Source organism: Phodopus roborovskii, unplaced genomic scaffold (genome assembly GCF_943737965.1).
Source record: "Phodopus roborovskii unplaced genomic scaffold, PHOROB, whole genome shotgun sequence".
Classification (NCBI taxonomy): Eukaryota; Metazoa; Chordata; class Mammalia; order Rodentia; family Cricetidae; genus Phodopus; species Phodopus roborovskii.
The window spans coordinates 2,360,197-2,386,588 of record NW_026126443.1 but is presented as its reverse complement, the minus strand read 5'-3'; the positions used below and the strand labels follow the sequence as shown (position 1 = coordinate 2,386,588).

The following is a 26,392-nucleotide window of genomic DNA, read 5'->3' as shown; positions in this document are numbered from 1 at the left end:
GAGAAGCTAGAACAGCCAAGGAGGAAGCCACACAGACCTAAGAGAAAGTGGGGCCTGTAGTATGCCAGAATTTCCTATTATACATAAGATTTGCACAAACCCTGTTCAGGAATGGCTGCTTCTCTTCCAGCTGAGAAATGGTACGAGGAACTATGCAGACCAGAACTGCATCATCAAGGTAACTCCTCAGTGTTGGATCTGCTAGAGCCTTGGGGCATGGTTGAGCACCCCTTTGGGTGGATCAAGAAAGGAAAAGAAACTACTTTGGAGTCTCTTTTCCTCTCAACTCATCTTTGGAAAGGCAACCCTGCAAATCCACTGTCTTCAACAGAATTGCTTTTCTGGTCATTAAAACCACTTCACCACCTGCATTGTTTTGTTGTGCCTTTCTCCCCACCTCACTCCCCCATTCCTGCCAAACACATCCTATCTAGGAATTCCTTCACTCTCTTTAGTTTAGTTGCCAATCATTTTACGAAAATGTAGTGTTTCTGAGTATTTCCTTAAGGTCTGTGAAGAGTATTTGCCCTACGTCTTCATTTCAGTGTGTGTGCAACTGCTCCGCTCCAAGAACTGAAACGCTGTCTTGTGAGCATGATGTGAACAGGCTGTTTTGCTCCAGCCACTTTTCTTGTACAACCACCATGGGGATGGACGACTAGATGTCCTCGGGTCTTTTCCATCTTCGGTTTCTATGACTGTGGAATAAATGTTCAGATAGAAACTTCACTTTCAGTTGTGTTGCTGGCATTCTTTGTGGACTCAAATATTGGCAAGACACCAGGCCTTCCTGACAAGAGACCCACTGATGCAAGCCTTAGGTGACTTGGGCATGTTTGTTTGGTCTAGTCCATAGCAGCACAAGGTATACTGAGAGAATGCAGTGCCTGGGCATTAGGAAGCAGAAACATCTTCATATGAGAAAGACATTATAGGAAAAAAATAACGCCCTCCACTGGTCTCTAAAAACTACCCTAATCATCTTCCTTTAGTAATTCAACAAGCATGTCCTAGACAGGTTCTATTTACACATCAATGGCTAAAACACAACAGTGGAAAGGGCAGGTATGGTCTTAGCTTTGGGGGACCTTCTCTCAACTTGATCTTTCTAGGATTTATAAAAATACTGTAATAGCCAACATTTATGGACATTTATTATAAGACATGGGCTCATTTAATCATGTGATTAGATTACAACCATCTGATCCTAAATACTTCATATGTAGTCCAGAATAGTCAAATTATACTAGTTTACAGGTTGAAAAAACAAGTCAGACATTTTGCGATCAGCCCAAGGTCACACAGCTATCAATAGCAGCAGAGATAAGTGTTCAAAGAGCACAACCATAATACAGTACTTTTAGCATTTTGATCAGCGCCTGTCTCTCTCTCTTCCAATGTCCCTGATCTATCTTACTCAGATCCAAACCTTGGCTTGACCACCAGCTCTATAGATCAGAGGGAAGCTGAAATGACAACTGCACTTGCACTAGTCCAGCGGACTCAAGACTGTAGCCACCCAAGTCTTACAAAAACAGTACATCTGCATTTGCTCTGCTTTCTAAGTGTCCTGCCAAGCATTGGTACAAAGAGCTTCCAATCACTCAACTCAGCAGCTCCACAGATATGCAAGCATTGGTACAAACAGTTTCCAATCACTCAATAGCACTACAGACATGCAAGCATTAGTACAAATGGCTTTCAATCAACCAGTAGCCCTACAGACACGTAGGAAGTTTCTGACAATCTAAGCAATTTCAGCAGCTTGCGAACTTCCCTTCTAGCCTGACATATTTTCTACATACATTCTTTTGAAATATAGCCAACTCAAATCTCACAAAGTATGAGCTTACTGTAATCTAATAAAATTGCTAACTTCCCCAAGATGTTTTGCATCATTCATTCTGGGGGTCCGGGTATTTGTAGATAGCAAAGTAAAAAGAGATTCTGAACTCAAGGGACTCAAAGGGCTCAATCTAGTTGTATATGAGATATACAATCTAGCAACACAATGTAGTATGTATTTTGACAAAGAAATGCACACCAGAGCCAGGGAGATGACTTAGTGGGTAAAGTACCTACAGTACATGCATGAGAATCTGAGTTCATATATCCCCAGAACCCATGTAAATGCCAAGTGAAGTAGTAGGTATCTGTAATCCCAGTGCTCCTATGGCATGGTGGGAGGCAAAAACAGGAAACTCTCTGGAAGCTACTATGCCCACTAGCTTTGCAAGCACAGGGGGAAACAAGATACCTGTCTCAAACATACAGGCCATGTCAAACACACACATACCCACATGCACTCATCATACACATATTACACGCAAATTTTTAAATGTAGGTCAAGTCCTACAGCAGCACAGATGACACCTGCTACACATGCATGTCATAAATTAAACTTTCCATCATAAATATTTGAAATGTAAAGAGTTTGCTTCAATATTTAAAGAAAAGCACTTTATAAAGAGAGAAAAATAAAGTTTAAATTCACACACATGTACAGTAAGAGAGACTGCTGAACAACTGGCAGAAGCAGCAGAGCTGAATTATTCAGACAATTTACTGAGCACTACGTGCCTTTGCTATATGTTGGGGATTAAGATCTTAAGACATTGCCCTTTCCAAATCCAAATCTCAGTAATTGTGAAGCAGGTCATAAGACCTTAACAGCTAATGTCAGGAAGGGACCAAAGTTGAGCAGAAATCCTTGGAAAGTAAATCTAAGCTTTATTTATCATGAGACAATTAGTATTCCAAACATTTAAGATCTAAATATTTTTTCCATGCCAAGGATTTTTCACTGTGTAAATCCAATCCAATATATACACAATCCAACAATTTCTTATTTGGTTCCCACTTACTTTATAGAAGTCAATCAAGATTTTAATGATAGTAACTAGTTGCCTTAGTTACTTTTCTATTGCTGTGATAAAACTACATGATCAAAGCAACTTTCAAAAAATAAAAAGCATTTAATTTGGGGCTCACAGTTAAGAGGGTTAGAGTCTATTACTATCACAGTGAGGAGCATGGAGCAAACAAACTTGGTACTTAAACAGTAAATGAGGGCACCCTTCTCAATCCACAAGCATGGCAGAGAGCTAACTAGAAATGTCATGGACATTTGTAATTTCAGACTTTACCGCAAGTGACATTCCTCCCCCAGCAAGGCCACATACCTCCTAATCCTTCCCAAAAAGTTCCACCAACTGAAAATTCATTTATATGAGCCTATGACAGTCATTCTCATTCATACCACTACACAAGTCAAAGTATTTCTTTAGACCCACTGAGACTTGAGTTTATCAATCAATTGGTTATCCTCAGGGAAAAACAAAAAACAAAAACAACCCCACAAAAAATCCTGAAGAATATGTAAAGGGATTCCAACCACAAATAACAATGGGAATGAGACTAATATATCACTTCTAACAAGAATAAACATCACCATTCTAGAAGGTCTAGAGGACAAATAATTCATTGTCTTGGCACTATAAAATCACGTATCACTCCAATGGTATGCATGCTATTCTGTATGTACATAATTCTTATGTCCTTGGAGGACAAGGAAGGCTAATAATCTGAACAGAAAACAAGAAAATCCAAAGTCGCCAATAAAAAATCATGGAGAAAACAAGAGCTAGCAGAAACAGGTCATTACCTTTGAAAAAAGATCCCTGTAATTAAATAGAGATTGGGTATGACTGATTTTGGTCAACATCACTAAAATGTTTCTAATAGAAAGTAGGGGGAAGGAGAAAGGAGGGAGAAAGGCAAGGGGTAAGGAGAGAGAACTCTCCACAATATCTAACTCTTTCTACTTTAAACTGAGGAATTTTGCCATAAAGAAATTACCTTGTAATGTTTCTATGGATATAGAGCTGTTATTTCTAACTTTAGGGGAATGTCAAGTTTTGAAAATTCCTCTGAGCATCTGAAGAGCTGTTAAGTCATGTACTTAAAATCCAAACAAAATATGACATTAAATTCCAGATGCATTCTTGAAATCTATTTACAACCTCCCATATAAGGAAAGAAAATTTGTTGAAAAAAAAAATCACTATTTTTGAACATTTCCTAAGAATGACCTTGAGAACTCATCTTGTGTTGCCTGGACCTCAATTTCTCACTTAGAGGAGCTTCTTAACCCAGCATTCTTGGGAATGAATGCTTCTCTCTACCTCCCCCCACAGGCCAATGCTCTCCTGGTACCAAGCAGCTGGACTTTTTTTTTTTTTTTTTTTTTTTTTTTGATGTGAACAGAAGCCACCCACTGCCAGAGCAGTCCAAAGGTTCCTCATTATACTCAAGCTTGCCCTGTAATTACCAGCAGCAAGGGGAGCATATCCTGGTAGTAAATGAAATGGTCACATCTAGGAGCAGGGCCTAATCCCAATATGCTGTGTGCACATAAACATAAACACACACACACACACACACACACACACACACACACACACACACACAAACACACATTGGTCTGTTGATTTGGCTGCCAAGCACAATCAACAGACCAATGACCTCTCTTAATAATCAAGTGAACCCCATACAATTAGATTCCATTCTTAAATTCCTATCATAAACGGTGGATTGATCACAAGGCCCAATGATGACAGCCAGTGAAGACAGACAGGGAACATGGCCTTGACCATTACTGAAGCTAGGTATTGATAAGGAAGGATCCACTTTATATAAATCCTTTATCAGACAGAGAAATCTGCTCTGTTAAGTTTCTTAAAAAAAAAAAAAAAACTCAAAGTTTTCACCCCAAAGTCCACCAGGATAACTACCTCTTACCTCCAAAGTGAGTTCAAGGAGACCTAAGCAGTCTCTCCTGTTGGGGGATATTTGATCACATTGTGAACCCCAAGTTAGCTTTTGCACTAATTTAAATAAAATTAACCTTGGGTCAGAAGGCTGAGTTAGCAACTGGTTGACAAAAAGCAATCAGAGAGCATCTAGAAGAGATATATGCACTGGAAGTGGTAGGGAGGGATTTTGAGTGGTACATCTTTTGCTTTTTGCTGAGAGGAAGGATGGACCTTTTCAGGAGATGCCAACAAGAACTGGTTAATTAGCTGCTACTCAGCCTCTCTGAGCTAGTAGGTTTTACCCCAGACTTTGAGTCTCGAGTTTTATTTATAAAAGAATGATAATGATTTAGTTAGAAGTTCTATGAGAATAGAACACCTGTCAAACTGTGGCCTGAGTGGCAGTGCCACTGGTAACTGCAGAGTCACAATTGCTGGCTGAAACAGCTGGTTAAGGCATAGCCACTGTGCTGAAGATAAAACAACATTCTCCCTTTAGGTAGTCAGTATGGACTCAAAACAATTGGGAAGACTGAGAAAAGGGAACTGTCATGATTCAAGGCAAGCGTGGGTTACAAAGCAAGAGAGCAAGAGACCCTACCCTAAAAAATTCAGTTTTGAAATAGCGGGTATAATAAAATCAACTATTTAAAAAAAAAAAAAGAAGAACCACAAACACAAAAACAAACTGAATCCTGCTTTACTTGTATGTGGCATATTTTAAAATCCCACAGAAACATTACTGAAAATCTTCTGGAAAACAGGAATCATCAATTCCTCTCAAGAGAAGGGTAAGAGTAATTCATAGTTCATAACAGCTCTCTGGGTCACATTTCCAGACTACCCAGATCTCTTCAATCTCATTTCAGACACTTCTTAAGTTCTAATTCTGACTTCAGTAAAAAGAAAAAAAAAAAAAAAAAAAACATAGCAGTTATATTGTTTGAAATTACTCTGGCCTTAAGGAAATAAAAAGCTATTAAGTATCTGAATACTTAAAACATAAATAACATTAGCAAGAAATCCAAGTGCTCCTAAAAAGTCACCTTGGTAGAAGTGGGAAGGAAATGGACTGAATTACCCTGGATACAATTTCATTAAGGCTTCAAACCTTACAGGACAGGCTCTCACAATTATACTATTTTATAACCTAAGAAAAGGTTTACTTTCCAAATCAAGAAGTTTGGGCCCACAGAAAGCTTATTTCTAAACATTCTCTCCTCCATAATAGCATATGTTCACTCTACCTGTTTCCCTCTCTCAATGTCAAAACTATCAGTATGACTTCAGGAGGAATGGGCAATCCAAGTTAGTAGGCTAGGCCCAAGAAGAAAATGCTAAAAAATCTGAAAGCAATATACAAACAAAGCTGGTATGGAAAACAAAGAGTAGTAGCTTGTAGTTCATTCTAAAACCCAAGACTTGAGGTCTTTTTCACTAATGTTCTCTAGCTACAGAAGAGGAGGGCCTGGACAAAGTCTGAGAGCAAGGGAGTTGGCCAACAGTCAAAGAGAGACGAGGTAGAGGCCTGATGATTAACGCAGTAAGTGCTTGCCTAGCCAGCTCCTCTTTCTTGACTGTGATCAGCCAATGTAGATACGATGGAAATCATTGGCACCAAAAGCAGCATTACACTTGGGACACTTGCGCTGGCGAGTGTCATAGCGAGTCTTCACACACTCAAAGCAGAAAACATGAAAACACTTGGTAAGCACTGCATCCTTTTTACGCATGTTACAGCAGGGGCAGGTCAGGCGAGCCTAAAAAAATGAGAAAATCAGAATCTGAGCAAACACAGAGCTTATAACCCAAAGGACTATGATATACAAGCAAATAAGCAAGGCCACTGAGCTCTAGAAAAAGAGCACTGTTTTCCCAGTAGACCCTCTCTGCCTTTGTGTAAAGTCAGGGTCTACTGTCTCAGTGCATTAGTAGATCACTATAGGCCCTGACAAACAAAAGATACCACGAAGTCACTTTTTCTAACCTTGTAGTCCTTTATCTCTTCCATCAGAATCTCATCACACTTGGGCACATTGTCTGGTTTCTTGGTGGTCTCCAGCTTCCTTCGAAGCCTGGAGATGTCCTCCTGCAGCAAGACAGTAAACACAATAGACACATTTCCCAACTGCCAGTTTTGACAGAAATAATTTCTCCAACTTGACCTTTCTGTTGTAGAAACAAAGAACTAATTTTTTGTCCTTTCATGTCCAATTATCCTTAGGCCTGTTTAAAAGACACTTAATTCAGAACAGGCAACCCTAATCCTATCCCCAATTTAGAGCTGCACCAGTGAGAGCACTTTCAGTCAGGTGAAAACACAACCCGATCTCAAGAGAGCAGGCTGCTTTATTTTGTGGTAACTAACTAATTTTATGGTGAGGGTAGACCTCAATTAAATAAATTTACAGACCTATGGAAAAGGACAGAAGCCATCATAAGAAATAGTTAGCATGAGAAAAAAAATGAGAAGAACAGCAATGTGATTTTAACCTTCTAGTGAAGTTGTATTACTACTTAACAGTTCACCACTTTACAGATGTTGTAGCTATTTGTTTCACAACTAGACAGCATGGCATGAAGCAGACAATGCCAGTCCCTTCCACAAGACCCTTCAGTCTAGCAGTTCATGGTATACAACACTTACCACAACCCTCAAAAAGCACTGATAAGGTAAAAATAATCAAAGACAACTGCTCTTGCCTGTGCACGTTTGAAATTGAACAAGTCCTTTTCTTTGGTGACACTGTTCTCCACGATTTCATCCTGAAAGTCATGGAGCTTCTTCTGAGCCAGTTCCAGCTGTGCTTTGAGGTCATCTGCAAGCTGGGCTGCCTCCATTGCCTACGTGGAATGCAGAAACATCATCTTACCATTCCTTCTTCTAGGGAGAGGAATGACATCACGGCAGGTCACAGAGGCCAGCATACCTTGCGCTTATTCATCTCCAAGGCCTGAGTCCTAAGGCCCAGCTCCTTCTCCCCTGTGCCAATGTTACTCTGGAGCAGGTGCTCCTTCTCTTCCAGTTTCCTTACTACCTGTAATTGGGCATCCACCTGTGCAGAAGAAAACTCAGATTTTAATGTAAACAGGAAAATAAAATTGGTTATGTTCTATTTACCCATACATCCTCAAAAGTTACAACACGTCAAAAACATCAAGCTACTACTGACTTTTCCCATGAACTTTTCAAAATATATCCAATATTATGATTACTGAAGGCTTCAATATTTCACATAAAATAATTCATGAATACTCAGTTTGGGAACCTAAATTGCAAAGAATATAAAATTATATTTACAGATATTCATCTTCTGTAGCTCTACTAATCCTCAAAACATGGCCACTCCAACCAGAACATATAAACACTTGACTCAAACCAAATTTAACTCCATTTCTTTCAGAATAGCTACAAGTTCTGAAGTAGACATTCTCTTGAAATCAGTCCACAAAGTAGAATCAAACAATCCCAACAGTTAAAAGTAAAATCACCCATCCTCTTCTGGGCTCTCACTCACAAACTCTCACCCCAATATCCAGCAACCAAGTCAGAAACAAACAACATGTGAGACTCTCGCATACACTTTGGATTGCAGCATTTCTATCACACAAAAGAACGAAGGCATGAGGATCAGCTTTCATGCAGAAAGCTCCCTATTTCAACAGAATGGAGAACTCCACTTGTCCCAGTTACCTGCGTCTTCAGTGTCAAAACCTGGTCAGCCAGCTCCTCCTTTTCCTCTTTAAGCAACTTATGGATCTGATTGGATTTGATTCGCTCTGACATTAGCTTGAAATTTGCGTCATCCTTCTCCCGCAACTGCTGCATCAAACGGATGTTTTGCTCCTGCATGTCCTCAAAGGCCTGTCCTGTGACATCCATCTCAGAGAGGAGAGCTTCTTCCTCCTAGAATGAAGGCCAATGAGAAAATCTGTCAATGCCAAAGATGAGCAGAGGAAAGTAGATCTTCCCTCTGTTCACCTGCATTAATCATAAAGTATAAAAACTTGCATTTTCTAATCACTATATCCCTCGGTCCCAGTCAGCAGAGAAAGAGGTCCTCAGTAAACATTGAAAACAACAGCTAGTCCACTGGAGGTAAATATAAATTCTCCGCCATCAGATACAGAAAACAAAGTAAGGGAAGGATGACAGACACAAACTTCAATGTAATAACAAAGAAAATGATAAAAATTATGAACAACAAAGAGGAGTGCATTAAAGTCAAACTCTACTGGCAGCAATTTACCTTTCAGATTTCTACTTAAAATATTGATAAAGGAGTGCCCACCTGCTTGGCCATCGCCAGCTTCTTCTGTAGGTATTCAATCTGCTCCTCCACTGCCCGAATCTTTCTCAAGGCATCCTCATCAGCCATTTTCTTGTTCTCTTTCTTCTCTTTATCCTCCAGATCCTTGAGTCTTTGCCTGAGATCCTCCAACTACAAGAGAAAAGATCATGTAAAAAACTAAGAAAAGCCATCAAACACTTCCAAAAATCAACATTATGCACACTTGGAAGGCCCATATAACCAAACATTAAAGGATTGTGGAACAGGATAAATGATAAAGTGAAAATGACTCAATTCAGCACACCACTCAACATCATTCCTGCATTTCATATATCTATAGGCAAAGATTTTTGCCTATTACACATAGTTTTCTTGGGAAGTATTCACATCATCTTCTTTTCAAGAATAAAATCATTTCTCTTGGAATGGAAATGGAAGTACATATCTTTAATCCCAGCACTCAGGAAGAAGTCAGGAGGATCCCTGGGAGTATAAGGCCAGCCTGACTTACATTACAAGTTCTAGGATAGCCAAGGCTACATAGAGAGCCCGTCTCAAAAAAACAAAACTAACTGAACAAACAAACAAAAAAACATTCCTCTTAGGATAGAAGGGATGGTTGAGTAGTTAAGAAAAGCGGCTAATCTTCTTAAGGACCCAGGTTCAATTCCAGGAAACCACATGGCAACTCACAACCATCTTTAACTTCAGTTCTAGGTGCCCTCTTCCGGCAAGAACACATGTGATACACAGACAAGAAAAAATGCCCTAACACACAAAATAATAAAAAATAATTAAAATAAAAAATTCCTCTCAAATGCAACCAGAAAAAGAACTACTATAGTAATAACAAAGACGTACTGGTAATTTTTCAGAAACAAGGAATGAAAAATTTTTAAAACCTACCCCAAGTTCTTATAATTTTGACATATTTTATTATCTTGCAGAGAATTTTAAAAGCCTGATTTTAGACGTATTTTTGTCATTGTTGTTGATGTTGTGATGGGGGGGGGTTATTTTGCTTTTTTAAGACAGGGTTTCTCTGTGTGTCCCAGCTGTCCTAGAAGTCACTCTATAGACCAGGCTGGCCTAGAACTCAGAGATCAGCTTGCTTCTGCCTCCCCAGTGCTGGGATTAAAGGTATGCATCACCACACCCACAGACAGTCTTTGAAAAAGTGGACAAAGTTGTTAAGGTTAACACTAGCTTTAAAAATGAAAGTACAAAATACAACCCCACAAATGAAGCTTGTCACCAGAATGACAGACGACAGAAGGCTCGGTTACCTCAGCCTTTGACTTCTTCTCGGCTGCCATTAGCTGTACTTTGTCTCTCTGCTCTTTGGGGGCAGAGCGGTACATATCTAGCAGCAGTTTCATCTCCTTCTGGCTCTCTTGTGCTTTCCTATGACAGGGTGATAAAGGGAAAGGAACGACAGTGAGAAAACAAAGGACATCAAAGCAAGAGCATTGGGGATGAAACATAACATTTTATAACAGTTTTCTACTCTACGTCACAGGAAAGGCACACTTTCATAGGTTACCAATAGACTTTTGGATGTACTTGGAGAGCACAGAAAATCCATACATATGAATTATTTCTCTGTCCAATTCTACAACATAAAGTTATAAACTAAGTAACTGTGGCACTTGTGACATAGGCATATTTAAGTGGTATCACTCAGAAACTGAGAGTTTATAGACAGATCTGGTATCTATTTAGTCAAATCAGAAGATTTTTTTTTTTTTTTTAATAGGGGGAAATGAGTTTTAAAAACTCAAAATGGAGGAAATTTTGAAAGTTTAAAATAAGCTGCTAATCCTAGGATTGGCAAATGGCAGGTGTAAACTTCAGTTGGAGACTACACTTCATCTGTTACTAAATTCTTAAGCTGAACTACATGTTAGCTCAAGTACTTTAAGCACATTGAACCCTTAAATTCAAAGTATAAATCATGAAAAATAGAGTCATAAAAGCCATTACTGTTTACACAGGAGGAAATAGGAAGATGTGTTATGTCAGGACACAAGTAATGTTGTACTTTGTAAAACTATCTTTCTTTCTGAATTCTGTAGGAGGAAAGTGCCTAAGAAATTCTTGGTTTGGGCTGGTATACCTCCAAATCAGTCAACTGCAAATAACTAGAGATGTAAGATAATTTAAAATACTAGCAATACCAACAAATTACCCAAATCTAAAAGCAATCACCAATTTCCAGTATTCTCTGGTATGCTACATCAATGTGGTATCTGATCTCTTAATATGAACTCATGAGAAGCAAATGCTTCAACTAAGAGCCCACTGGTTCCTAACCACTCAGCAACACTGTACAATAGCCAGGTAGGCCATTTGGCTACATATTCAATTGAAAGTTGAAACCATGTTACTTGTACATTAAGCTACATCTAAAATACTACATAATGACTGGATGAGCCATATCACAAAACAAACATTTCATTCTTAGGTTCAGGCTCTGAATCACTATAAACATAGTTTACTTGAGCTCAATTTTCAGCTGCTTGATAACTTCGGCTTCCTTTTTCCTTCCATCATCATGCTTCCCTTTCTCCTTATCCTTAGCAGAATCTCTTTCTTTTTCTGACTCTTTCAGTTTCTGCTTCTCTCGTTCTCTCTCCTTTTCCTTTTCTCGTTCTCGTTCTCGCTCTCTCTCTTTCTCCCTTCTTTCTCGTTCTCTCTCTTCTTCATCCCGTTTGGACTTGACTTCACTGGCATCCTCCTGAGATGCCTTTGATGCTGAAGAGGGGGTGGATAGGTCCTCAGAATCTTGCTTTAGCTCTGTGGGTTCATCTTTGGAGTCCTCCGTACTAGACTGAGACTGCAGGAGGGCACTGCCACTGCGCAGACGAGTCTGGGAGCCAAAGCAAGGAAGACACACATCACCTCTGTACTCAATGCCCTTAACCACCATGGCAAACTATTCCACTATTCCAGGGTACCTTGTTCAGGTCGGACTGTGCTTCTCTCAGTTTCCGTTTATATCTCAGGACCTCCCCCTTCAGCTGGTGGTTGTGATTCTGGAGGCTGCTAATGAGATGGCGCATCTCCCGGTTTATGGGACCTGAAAAACAGCATCAATAATATGAAGAGCCTTGAGAAGGGCAATGGCTCAAGGAAACAAAGCTCCGAGCAAATCAGGAACTTCTGAATAGCAAGAACAACTACCAAAAGAAATGCTCTTTCTCAGCAGGTGAAAATGAAAATGATTGAGTGAATTAAAACAAACACCCAGGCTTTGCATCAAAATGAATTACAGGATTCAATTCCAGGAACTTCATGTATTTTGAGTTTAAATTAGAATTAACAAATCCCCCAAAATCCCCTTTTATTTCAAAGAAAGAATTTACAAAAGACAACACAGGGTAGAAAAAGAGTGATTTGACCTGCTTGTTCATTGGCAGCAAGAGTTTGCTCAAACTCTATCCTCAGCATTTCATACTCCTTGCGGACCTGGGCCAAGGTATCCTCCAGCTGGATCACTTCAGTTCTCAGCTTCTTCTGTAGACTAACCTCATCTCGCTGCAGATAAAGAACCAATGAAACATTCATATAACTTTATTCCATCTCCTAAGTTCAACCTGTAACAATCTAAAATGCCTGGGGAAAAAAGAACTACTAAGAAAAGAATGTTCACAGGTGTGGTTTTGAAATAAGACTTTAGAACCTGTCAGAACACTGAAGAAATAAAGGAGATGGCAACTAGCTCTGAGATTACAATTCAGTTGGAGAACTAACCATACACTGTCCAGAAGTAAATATAAACTAGCATTCAATTTATTTAGCCAACGTACATGAAAACGCTAACTACTTTAAACATTACCCTAAAGATTACAGGAGACACCATAGTGAACATAAAAATCAAAGTTCTACCTTCAAACTAATTTACCTAAATGTGCATTAAATGCCATACAAGCACAATGCCCACCTGTTCTCCCCATATCTATGAGCTGTAGCCACAATTTCATGAAGGCTGGTAACAGGGCACACTTCCACTTTTAACAACCAACAAACTTTTGATCTTTATCATCCATTTCCTCATCAAAAAAACTTCACAGGCAAATCAGATGCTCTGTCTCCTCCATCATCACATCTTTAGAGAAATACCACTGAATCGTGCTGCAACCTAATAAGTTCCATTTTCCCATTGGACTGTAATATCCATGAGAGCAGGAATTCTGTTTTCTTATACTTATATCCCACCAGATGAATAGGATATTAACTTTACATAGGAGTAAAACCACAAAATTTATTAGGCATACAATCACACAGAAAGACAAAGCATGAGAGGGAATGGCTGGCTCAATGGTAGAGTGCTGGGTGCCATACCCACTACAGTAACAGAGAAAAGCTCAGTTACCTCAATGAGCTCAACCTGGCGCTGATGAGTTCCCCGGGTGCCATGAAGCAGAGTCCGAGCCTCATCCAAATGGGCTTTCAGCTGTAGACTCTCATTGTACAGGACAGAGAACTGTGACTGCATGCAACGATATTCTGGAGTTTCTTTAACCACTTCCTCCACTGCACTCCGCAATTCCACCTTAAGAAGGCCCAAGGAAAATTCAAGTCACAATCAGAGTGAAGCAAGTATCTTCCCCAAGTCATAAAGGGAAAAATATCTTAAACTTACTGATACCCCATACAGTTGAAGCCATTACTCAGAAAAATGAGGAAATCTATATTACCTACCACTCTTGAGTAAAACTCAGTACCTGCATAAACTCGGTCACCCAGGACTATTCTGATATGTGTTTCACATTGTTTCAGCCCCGATCTAACGAAGCTAGAAGAGTTGCTGGAAGAGTTGCCCTGACCAACACATTTGATCTATGACACAACTGAAGACCCCAGCCACTAGCTGTCCTTTAACTGTCACAGAGAAAATATTTCTGACTGAAAGTAAAAATAGTCATATTTTTCATAAACAATTTTCTTTAATTTCCCAAAAATTTCAATGAAGTTTTCACTTTCAGTTCAAATATCTTTATCATTTTTTAACTTAGAAATAAACTATAAATGACAGGCTATGGATGAAAGAATGATAAGGAAGACCTCCAGAAGAATCTTCTTTGTTCCCCTAAGACTTTGCAAGGGAAATTTCTAATAGGCATGAATGAACACCAATGGATCACTAACCCTGCATCTATAGGAAATTATGGAACCAAATCCATGACCCATCTCTGGCAACAAATACCATATGACCAACACTCCCCCACAGCAAGCACATTTTCCTGCCATCATCTTGCACTCATTCTTACACTACTCACCCTGATATTTGTACTGCTCATTTTTCAACAAATTCTAAGTCGGAGGACCTTGATTTAGTCTTTGAATATTTACTGGTAATTCTAAGTCTGTTTCAGAACAAAACTTGTACAGACAGTAAGTACAAAAAAGTGAGTACAGAGCACACCAGGAAGAGCTGCAGTTCTCCCTGCTTTTACTAGGAATAGTTACAACTGAACAGTTAGGATATACGACATGCTGTTCTTTTATACAAGTTCTGTGTAAAATAACTACTATTAACATGTCATTTACCATTTGTTAGCTCTTTGTATTCTCAAAACATTTAAGATCTGCTTTCCAGGAAGAGCTGCAGTTCTCCCTGCTTTTACTAGGAATAGTTACAACTGCACAGTTAGGATATACGACATGCTGTTCTTTTATACAAGTTCTGTGTAAAATAACTACTATTAACATGTCATTTACCATTTGTTAGCTCTTTGTATTCTCAAAACATTTAAGATCTGCTTTCCAAGCATATTTTAAGTACACAATACAGAATTATAAAATTCCAGTCAACATACCATATATGAGGCCTTCATTGTTTACTCAAGCTGCAATTGAAACTTTGGACCATTTAATCAGTACCTCTCCAGTGTCCTCTCCCATTACTACCATTCTATTCTGTGCTTCTTAAGAGATCAACTGTCTTGGCATCCATATTTCAAGTAGCATTTGTCCACCTGTATCTGCCTTATTTCACTTAGCACAATGTCCCCCAGGTTTATCAAGGCTACCATAAATAAATAAATTTCCTTTTTCAAGGCTGAATAACATTCCATCGTACATCTATACATTTTCTTTTTTTTTTTTTTTTTTTAACTCATTTTGGTTAAATGTACTATTTTTAATGCTACTATAAAATGAGATCATTCCCATAAAGTGTGTTATTGGTGATTTTATATTCTGCAACTTTACTGAACTCATTTCTAGTTCTCAAAGACCTCTGTAGATTGTATGTAAGATTGTATTGTCAGAAACAGAAAGCTGCAGAAACAGCTTTCTTCTGCCTCTCCAACCTTTCCAGTCTGGAGCCCTTTTCTCATTCCTGTCTATATCTTGAGGTTGAGCTTTCATATGATACTGACCAGAAAGGCAATAGTGAATATCCTAACCCCTGAAACTCTTCACAGGGCATGAAAGCAGTGAGCAGGTCACAAATGGCCTTTGATTTGTTAAGGTACATTTCACTACACCTGATTTGCTGAGCTGTATCATGGAAGAGACTGAATTTTGTCCATATTTTTCTTGTCCCTCATAAAGTATACAGGTTCACATGTTGATGAACACAACACTTGCTTTCTCTTGCCCTTCAGACTTGTGCCTCCTACCTTCAACTTTTCATTCTGTGTTGTGACCTCTTCAAAGTCTTGACGAAGTTTCTCTAGCTCACAATGTCTGTTCTGAGCCAACTCTTTGTTCTCCTCAAGCTCTGCATTCATTTCCTCAAACTGGAAAGGGTCAGGAAAACAGCAGATGAGAATGAAGAAAAAGAACTCCTCAGATATCCCAACTCATGATTCCCATGTTCACTGTTCCACTCTTGCAAATGCCATTGTGTTGCCTGGGAACCAATCCCAGTTCCTAGGCACAAGGCCTATTCCCAGTGAAACACCATGTCCCAGGTGGGGCAGACTTTACCTTCCGGGCATTGATGGTGATTGTACCTCCATAGAGACTGCTCCCTGCTCCATACACCTTATAGCCTTTTGAATTCACCTACAGAGAAGAAAGAGACTAGAAGATTTCAGTTGCATGACAAAGATAAGTCCTCAAAAGAAAGCTTGTGTTTGCAGTAGATGCTAGTCACTACAGACATACAACTGGTCAAAGTATGGAGACCAAGTGACAATCAAGTGCTCAACCAAAACAGGACAACACACACACACACACACACACACACACACACACACACACACACACACACACACAATGCACCCACAGGGACAGCTTAGGGAAAATTGTTAAGGGATACAAGGTGGGGAGGACTACTGTGAAACAATGTTTCCTGGACATGACAGGATTGTACTCATGAACTCAAAGCAGCTAGGGCTGTCTGCAAAAGATCAAGCTAATAACATACTAGCAGGAAGGGGAAGTGTTCCCTTTACCCTTAGCTGAAGACCTACTGGCAGTTGATGGCTTCTAAGGGAAGGAAAGTCATTTTCCTTTGGGGTTTGTTTCCAGCGATTAGTATATAGGAGTCCTAATAGGACTCAGTGGGTTATTTAAAAAAAGAAAAAGAAAAAAGACATTTGAAATGGAGCATAGGGAGAGGCATTCTAGGAGAACTGAATGGAGGATGGACAGGATACAAATACAGTGTACACATGTATGAATGTCTCAAAGAACAAAAGACTATTTTCTTGAAGAAGGGAGAAAAAAGACAGAGAGAGAGAAAGATAAGACCATTGCTGGACAGTTAAAAACACTTGCTGCTCTTGCAGAGGAGCCCAACTGGTCCGTGCACCCACACTTAGAGACTCAACCCTATGTAACACCAGCTCCAGAGGATCCAATGCCCTCTTCTGGCCTCCAAAGTCAGCTGCACACATATGGCATACATGGCATATATCCCCTTCTCTTTCACACACACACATGCACACACATAAATAAAAAATATATTTGTAAATAATTTTAAAAACCATTAAAAACAGCACTGACCCGCTCTAGGACTTCAGCCAAATGTCTGTTGAGCCGCTGTTCTCTCTTTCGAATTTTGTCAATATCCCACTGCAGGTCTTCAATCATGGACTCCAAGACAGATACCCGTGACTCGGCTGTTTCTACTTTACCCTGCAGCTTACAGAACTACATCCCAAAGACAGGCATTCAGAAAAAAAAAAAAAAAAAAAAAAAAAAAAAAACTCCAAATTACCAAATTATCTGGGCAGTGGTAGCACTTGGGAGGGAGAGGGGAGAGGCAGGCGGATCTCTGTGAGTTTCAGACCAGCCTGGGCTACGGAGTGAGTTCCAAGACAGCCTCCAAAACTATACAAAGAATCTCTGTTTCGGGGGCAGGGGGGGGGGGTGATATGTTCCAACTTCCACAAAATTAGCCCTTGCTCATATACAAGTATCCAAGTGTAAAAAATAAAGTCATAGATAAGAGTTGAACAGTTTTCAGACTGTTAAAATCATGAAAACAAGCAATTACTAAGAGCTTTCACACAAGGACAAGGTCACTTAAGATTCAATAATCTCTCCACCCACAAAAAGCATCACTTCCCTAAACAGACCACAAATTCATCAGAAAATAAAGATTTAAAAAAGAAACAATTGGTATCAACTATTTTAGAAAACATTAATTCAAACCAGTAACTACCAACTGTCTTTCTCTCTCTACATATCCAGAAATGATAATCCTTATAGAACAAAATGTAACTTCTAGTGTTTTTAGGCTGATTCTAGAACAATCAGGTTGTATGTGAGCGTGAGCATGTGTGGTGTGTGTATTCCTGCATGTCCAGGTATACACGTGCCACAACTTGTTACATGGAGATGAACAACCATATAACTCCTTGCCTCCCATCTTATTTGAGACAGGATTTCTTGTCATGTGTCATGAAGGTATCTCCAGTAGCTTTAAATAGATTCTGGGGATCTCAACATTGCATGACAAGTGCTATAGCCACTAACCCATCTCCCTAGACCAATTCTGTTAAGGAGCTATCAAGCAGCAAATCCTACTCAACATCTTAATTACAAAACTGTCCCACATCCCCATTACTTTCTATGTACCTTTAGGTTATTTTTGTCTGAAAGTCCTCCATTAAGAGAGGGACCTCCCCTGAATCCTGGACAACCTAGTGGTCAGCAAAAATAATACTGTGTAACTCTGAGGCTATGCCAGAGAGATCATGCAGGGTAGATTTTGTTTCTTAGAGCACTCTGCGTAGGAGGTCAGCTGCCATTAAAGAACCCCGCAGTACTCCAGCTGGCAGCTAAGGTACACTCCCAGCTGACAAGCAGCATCAAGAACCAGCAATGAGAGCTGGTTCTGCAGGGAACCCAGGGAGCAAAAGAAAGCTACCCTTGTTTACTATTACTGAGATTTGAGAAAAGCCTCAAAAGGAGATCTTTCCATCTTGGTAATACCTAGTTACTGCTCTAAAACATGACACTCCCATTTATTTGTAAATGCTGCTAAATTTGTAATCACTTTAAAGATTCTTGAGCATCCAAGTTTTATGAACTTCCCAAATAATGCTCACACAACCAACCAAGTAAAGAACATGACAGTAGAGTTCAGAAAACAATTACAGGGAACCATGGCTCTGAGATTAAACAGATTTATTGGCAAATTACATGCTCTCTGATTGCTTACTAATTTTTCAATTGTTTCCTCACCAGTAATGTTAATAAAGTGCTTAAATGTTGGGCACCAAGTAAAGAGCAACTATTAAGTGACTACTTAGCATGTAAGTTTGGTAGCCGAACCAAGGTAGGTCAAATTTCAGCGCACAATCATTTGAGTAACAAAATAATCAGTAGCATGAGAAGAATCATCCATGCTTTCTCTTAAGCATTTTATGTGGCTAAATGCCCAAATACTGCCATGTGCTAGTCATGGGATAATCTGTGCCTAGTCTGGAGTGAAAACTCACAACCCCACATTGCTATAGCACCACCAATGCAGAAGAGTTCCCTTACCCAACTCTGCTGAACTTTCACCTAGCTTTCCTCGGTACCATCATCCACAGCCTTTCATATTTAGGGCAGTGATTTAGGGATTTACAATTTTTGTTATGTTGTGACATTTCTTCCCAACGATGAAGATCCCGAACTATCTATTACAGAGGCATGAGAAATATTCAATTATTTTCTTCCTTTAACCTTTCCACAGACTTTGACTTCTCGGAGTTGACTGCTATTGCCTCACACTCTCTTCAATATCAAAGTATATACTCTAGAATCAAGTGACCTCTCAAAGTTTTCATAATTCTCACTTGATGTCAGCCAGAGCTACTAAGAATGACTGTCCCTCCTTTCTGGTCAAGTACCTCCTGAGACATGGTGTGATGCTTCTCCTGAAGGAGGTCTGTCAGCTCCTGGAGCCTCACATTCTCTTGTGCGAGGAAGGAATTCAGCTCCTGCACCGCTTCCTCCACTATCAGATTATCTGAGAAAAAAGGACTGCACTTTAGTTTAGCATTGATAAGTCTAAGTTTTAAAACTGTCTACTGCACCGAAGCATTCATCTGCCAGCTCACCTCACTGTCCCCAGAATGACAGAAAGTGACCAAGTGTTTTTTAGCTCACAGATAGTTAATTGGTTAAGTACATTAGTCAACCTGGACCATCACCTACCCTCATCTCTTTCTGTTAAGACAAATGCCTTGAGCAAATAAATGAAGGATATATAATTTTATTCAGACACAATACCAAGAACGGACACATTAGAATTTAGAATAGACACAATTTCTAAGCAGTGTCAAAAATTAAAGAATTACAATATTATTCTTTCTTTAAGCCAATTGCAAATACCTATTATCAGCCAATACCAACATGAAGCAACTATTGGGATAAGCAAAACTTTTATCTTCAAATAAAATAACATAAGCTGGGGAGGTGGTAGGGTATGCCTTTAATCCCAGCACTCAGGAGGCAGGAGCAGGTGGATCTCTGTGAATTCAAGGCCAGCCTGGTCTACAGAGAGAGAGTTCCAGGACAGCTAGAGTTCCATGACTCAAAAAAAAAAAAAAAAAAAAAAAAAAAAAACCTCAAACAAATAATAACATAAAATCATGAGGAACAAATAAAACAACAGTCACTTAACACAATATTATGTTAACTGTAACCCTGAAGCTCAAAATAAAAACTGTACAGAATATTTACAAATGTACAAGTTACATCTTTAGTTTATTATGCTGAATTCATGTGTTAAAAATTAGTCAAAACTATTACAGTTCAATCTAAAATCCTACAAATGAAACCTATTATTCTCAGAATACATTATTTACAAATATACAATGTTGCTTGAAAAATAAATGACCCAAAGACTGAAAATCAGAAAAGCAAAGTAGCCAGTTACTAGCTCTTACCACTACCTCATGCTGAATGGCCTGATCCTGCTGCCTCTCCTCAGCGTGCCTAAAGAATCCTGAGACTGAATGTCTTCCATCTTCAATGTGGCTAGAGAATGAATCCTCCTATCCTCAATGTGGCTGGAGAATGAAGGCCTGATACTGACACCTGGCTCTTGTCATATACCTCCCTAATGCTAGGACTAAAGATGTGTGACCCAGGTGCTGAAAACATCTTTGTGTGAGCTGTTTCTCTTTAGGACTGGATCAATCTTGTGTAGATCTTGGTGGCCATGGACTCACAGAGATCCATCTACCTCTTAATCCTGAGTCCTAGGGTTAAAGGTGTGTACCACCACCTTCTAGCTTCTGGCTGCTGGGATTATAGTGTGTATCACCACTGCCTGATCTCTATATCTTGAGGCTGACTTTGCTTTCTGAATCCTCAGGCAAGCTTTCATAAGTCATAAGTAATATATCACCATAATTCAATTTACATCTTTAGAATTTATTACTCCAATTACAGTGTTAAAATTAGATTCACATCTATTATAGTTCAATCTGAATGTTATAAATAGAAGCAATTATTCTGAGGGTATACATTATCCTTTCGAGTTGTTAAGAGGAATGTGTTCCCACACTACCTACTGCCATTGCTGTCAGAAACCACATAAGAAAAGGATAGTCAAGTCACGACTGCCCACCAAAATCACTTATGAAACTTTTAAGACAGACAATTCCCTGGGATTCACCCCAAGAATCGCTATGGTATTGACAAAATAAATAAAAGTTGACTCTTAGTTCGAGTTAAGGACTAGTGCCTAAATTTTCATATTTTCCATATCTTAAGTTCTGAAGATAGGCCCTAAAATTCAATAAAAACCCCATAAGTGCTTAGTAAATTAGTAAGTAAGCCATAAATCTAACTCCTTTAAATCAAGGTATGTTATCTGCATTTGAGAAAGAAATCTGTCAAAAATGACTAAAGATCTTTAGTTATTTTTAGCCAGGCATTGGTGGTGCACACCTTTAATCCCAGCACTCTGAAAGCAGAGGCAGGCACTGTGAGTTCAAGGCCAGTCTGGTCTACAGAGCGAGTGCCAGGACAACCTCCAAAGCAATACTAAGAAACCCTGTCTTGAAAATCCAAAAAAAAAAAAAAAAAAAAAAAAAAAAAAACTTTAGTCATTTTAGTAAACTCTCTAGACTATCTGAACATAACTTCTATATTAAAACTCAATAATAATAATAAGTATTACAAATGGTAATTTTACTTTAAGACATTTCCATCCATTGGTTTCCTAGTCTATTTATCTCTTCAAACACTGGGGTCATACAGAACATCAACAATAAAAGAACACATTAAAACTCACCTTTTGAAGTCAGAACAGACAATACTAATTCTGTTACTTATAAAAGTTAATAGCACGTCATGTTAATTTCACTGAGAATCATGAGGTTTGAAACTCCAAGAAATTTAATTAAACTGAGTTTTCCTTTTCTGCTTTTTGGTGCTGCAAATAAGCCGGGACCCAATGCATGCCAGCCACATTCTACCACTAAGCTGCAACCGGAGCCTTCCAGAATGGAGTTCTTCCCCTCCCCAAGGCTCCCAGTCTCCAGGTTCTCTCCTCACCTCCACTGTTCAGTTTCCGGGATAAGAGTTCCACTTTTTCTTGCAATTTATCATAGACGGTCACAATCTGGGCCACAGCACGACGGGAGGACTCCACGCGCTCCTGAAGCTGCAATTCCATCTCTTCACTGGAACTACTGGCCAAGGTGGCAAGGAAAGAGAAAGCTGGCTCTTGTCCTTCCCCTGAGAACATGGGGAGAAAAAGATATCCCCCAAAATTATACATCTGTAAATAGCAAATTTTCCTTCAAATAGACAGCCTATAGCAAAGTTCAACTTTAAAAACTAAAGTAACTAATGCAGTTACAGAATTCCTCCCAAAGACACAGGGAGAGAAAAAGACCCCAAATTATAAAGCTAGAAATAGCAAAATCCCCCACCCACCTCAACTTGAGAGCCTCACAGCAAAACTTAAACTAGCACCCAAGCAACGAATGCAATGACAGAATTCCTTGCCAACACTTGCCTCTCTCCCGGTCATCTTTGCGCTCCTGATTGCTGTCAGAGTCAGGCTCTGGTTCTGGCACAACCAGGGCTTTCCTTTCTGTGAGTAGGTCTCCCAAACCCTGGTCCAGATCATAACGTTTAAGGATGATGCGGATGTTTTCATCAAACTGGAGAAAAATATGTATAGTTAACAAAAAAGAAAGGGGGAAAGGTTGAGAAACTAAGAGTTGTAAGGATGAAAATGCTAATATGAATTTAGGTGAACATACAAAGTAGCTACCTGGCTCCAGTACCGGTTCACAATCAACAGTGAGGCATCATCAGTGGCCTGGCGTCGCTCCAGTTTTTCAATGTGTTCCCGAAGCTCATCTTCAATGGCCTGTCTCTGGTCTAGCATTTCTGCTAGCTTACGATTTTTGGATTGCAGTGCTCGAATGTCTAACTCCTCCTGCCCCAGGAAACCAGAATTAATCTCCACAAAGAAATTAGACCAACAAGCTGTTAAACTCAACAAGCTCACAACAGTTCATTAGCTTTTTTCTATAAATACACAAAATTTAACTAGGGCTGAAGATACAGTTCATCTACTACAGACTTGTCACATAAGCATGAACACCTCAATTTAATCCCTGGGGCCTACTTCTAAGAAAGCCAGGCATGGTGGCACACAGGGAAGGTAGAGACAGATGAATCCCTGAGGATAGCTGGCCAGTCTAACCTAATTGATGAGTTACAGGCCAAGTAAGAGAACTTACCTAAAAAACCAAGGTCGATGACAAATGAGTAAGACCACTTGGCTTCCACACATACACGCATATGTCCAGATATATACATACACAAAGAAACCTTACAACTAATACTTAGGTAAGTGGGAGCAGAAGAAATAAAGGAACAAGTGTTTGATCGTGTAAGGAAGCAACAACTATGGTAGACTCTCATGCTCACCATCTCACTGTTCCATTAATATGAACCTCCACAAAGTAACACAATGTTGAGGCTCTACCACCTAGCAAGTCCACTGTCTAACCTAATAGTGTCAACAACACTGGCTTCTATCTCCTACACACCACTCTTTATTCACACAAATCCTACATTGATCTTCCTGTTTCATGTGTGCTTCATCCAATTTGTCAGGAATGCCATCTATGCCACCTTCTGGATCCATTTCACAGAGATCTCTCATTTGGACAACTCTACTGTCCTTCTGTTTATAGCAAATATTTCTGTTTTGTCAGGCAGCCAGGTTTAAAACAGCTGGAGTGGTCAGCTCCATTCATACTGCCAGAGTTCACAGCTCAAGGGTACACTGGATTCTCCCTTTTCCTGTCTCCAAGCTTCAGCTGGCTCACAATAAAAGCTTCAAAAGTGCATAAAAGGAGTTATTACCTACAAAGGAGGTAGGAAGCAGATCTTTTCCTTTGGAAAGGTGAGACTGTCAAGGGTGGGTGTCGGGGAGTAAGAAAGAAAAAGAGGCGCACATGTGATAATCTATGCTCCCACAGGAGCTTCCAGGGTCTCCTTGTTGCCCTCTGGCTGAAGTCCAAGCACGGATTTGTGTTCTGCTTTCCTTCTATCAACCTATTCTCTTGTCAGTACCTCCCTGGAAACTGTAAAGCACAGCAACCAGCAATAACAGATACTAAATAAATACTTAGACTGACATAAATGCATTTAGGGTGCACAAATAAATGGTGCTAAGATGTTCAAATTCTGGCAGCTGGATGGAGTACAGAACCCAAGAGATCTCCCTAAACGATGGCTCATTAACAATTTATTAAGCAAGATCTTATTCTGACTGAAAAATCAACTTCTCTGAACCTCAGCATCAATATATACAAGAAATACAAATTGTCAAGTGTCTGCACACTATATTCCCTTGACCAAGACAACATTACTATACATTAAAGAAACAACACTATTGTCTATCACATAGCTAGCCCAATAACAACCAATAGCTCACTCTTATGGAGTACTTACTATCTTAAAAGCAATGTTTTAACTCTTTACAGGGAATCACATTTTTGTCTCCATCATAACCCAATGTCATACACAGGTACTACAGACTCATTACACAAAGAAACATGGGCACAGGATGGAGAATACAGGCCATGCAGCTTAGAATGAAGACTGAGATGACCCACTAGGATTCAGAATTGACTCTCATTCAGCACCAGCACTCTCAAAACCCAGGGCGCCTCTCAGAATGTGGCACCAAATTTTCAGTAAATGGAAAATGCTAGTTAACTTTAACAAAGGCTATAGTGGCCACCAGACTCTCAGAAGAACACAGAGGAAGACCTTGCAAATACAGATCAAACATCAACATACCTCGCTTCAAGAACTGACCATCACATCATTTCACCTAGTTCCCTCAACTCTTCTAATGCCTCCTCTTGAATTCACAAAGCATCCATATTTTTTTTTTATTTTCATGTCACAACTGACAGAAACCAAGCACCATTTCTCATACCGTTGAAGAGACACCTCCTAGCTTAATTGTTTCCACTGTGGTTCCTGCATCTTCAACAGCTGTCTTTTTCTCTGGAGGTACAGATGTGCCTGGCTCTCCAGCAGCTCGTTTATTTCCAATCCCCGACATCTTGGTATAAGATGGCAGTCACTTTCCTGAATGGAAACAAAACAAATCAAAAACATGAACTGAAATAAGATAAACAAAGTAAGCCACAGTATAGAGTACCTATGTATAAAAACTAGCAACTTATTCTACCTCTAGCAGCACCAATCCAGAATCCAGAAGGGGTGGGGATCTATGAGAAATGGGCACTGGATTGTAAATTTCTATATAAGAACTTAATAAGAAATAATAGTCAAAGAATGGAGAAACTGCGTAAATTTTAGGACTCTTCACTTCCTGAGACACAAAACAAAAATAAAGAGGACAGTTCATTTATGACAGACGTTAACATTGACGTGTTCAGAGACTCGGAGCTGAAAGAGATGTGGGAAATGTTAGCTAAGTCATTAATCCTATGCAAGTCAGTTAACTCTGAACTTGGTTCCTAAAGCAACAATAACAATACGCTTGCTAGACTTAACTGTAACGGACAGATGCCATAACTATAAAAATAACGTGTCGTAATGTCAGGTAAACAATATGCAACCAAGAAACACAAGCCTTCTCTTTACAGTTCCTTTTAAACGCTCTCTTCGTAGCTCTAGAAATGTCAGACCTAGTTGTGCATCCCAGCGCTCCGTTTGGGGAGCCGGGGTGCCTTAAGACGCGGCACTTGCTGTTCAACAATTCCCGTTTCTTCACCTGTACAAAAGAGGTATACTTTTAGTATCCCCTACCTGACGCCGGTTCCGAGGCTTAAGGGAGGCGGAATGGATGCTAAAGTCCTTTCGCAAGAAACCCGGCCATCACGAAACTACACCAGGCAGGCTTCAGAATCAAGCTCCAGGACGAGGCAACGATGGCAAGCAGCAATCGCCTGCAAAGAGAAGAGACAGGAGCTGAGCAGGGGAGTCCAACTTGACTAGAAAGGGGCCAAGGAATGCAGCAGACTCCGGCGTGGCTAGCTAGCTACAGGCCTGGAAGAGGGGACCCGGCAGTCCGCCGGAGGGATGCCCCGCCATCACAGCCCGGGAGCGGCCAAAGCCAGAGCGAACCTGGGCTCCGGCAGCTCACGCCGCGGGGCGCGCGGCTCGCAGCAGTTATTCACTTGGGACTGTGAGGGAATCCCATCCCTCACTTCTGACCTGCTGTGAGAGGGAATGAGCTTCACAGAGGCGGAGGCAGCGACCGGAAGTAGGGAAAAAAGAAAAGGAAGTTGCTTCAACTCTGCCCGTTGCACTACCAGAAGGAGAGGGCGGAAGTGACGCGTGGAAGCCGCCTGGCGGAAGTGACGCGTTGAGCAG

At 40.0% G+C, this 26,392-nt stretch overlaps 1 protein-coding gene across 1 annotated transcript; it reads right to left on the bottom strand.

Annotated features, from left to right (window-relative positions):
- Positions 1-5,498: 5,498 nt before the first annotated feature.
- On the bottom strand, positions 5,499-26,063 carry Rnf20 (ring finger protein 20). Its single transcript, XM_051187801.1, has 20 exons — positions 25,826-26,063; positions 24,984-25,138; positions 22,794-22,961; positions 22,533-22,680; positions 22,067-22,249; positions 19,408-19,526; positions 17,069-17,215; positions 16,046-16,123; positions 15,736-15,855; positions 13,482-13,661; positions 12,508-12,643; positions 12,064-12,185; positions 11,605-11,975; positions 10,393-10,510; positions 9,107-9,256; positions 8,509-8,721; positions 7,745-7,870; positions 7,518-7,658; positions 6,802-6,903; positions 5,499-6,574 (listed from the first exon to the last, which is right to left on the bottom strand). Exons 2-20 carry the CDS (start codon positions 25,110-25,112, stop codon positions 6,398-6,400), a joined length of 2,928 nt encoding a protein of 975 aa, XP_051043758.1. The 5' UTR covers positions 25,113-25,138; positions 25,826-26,063; the 3' UTR covers positions 5,499-6,397.
- Positions 26,064-26,392: the final 329 nt, after the last annotated feature.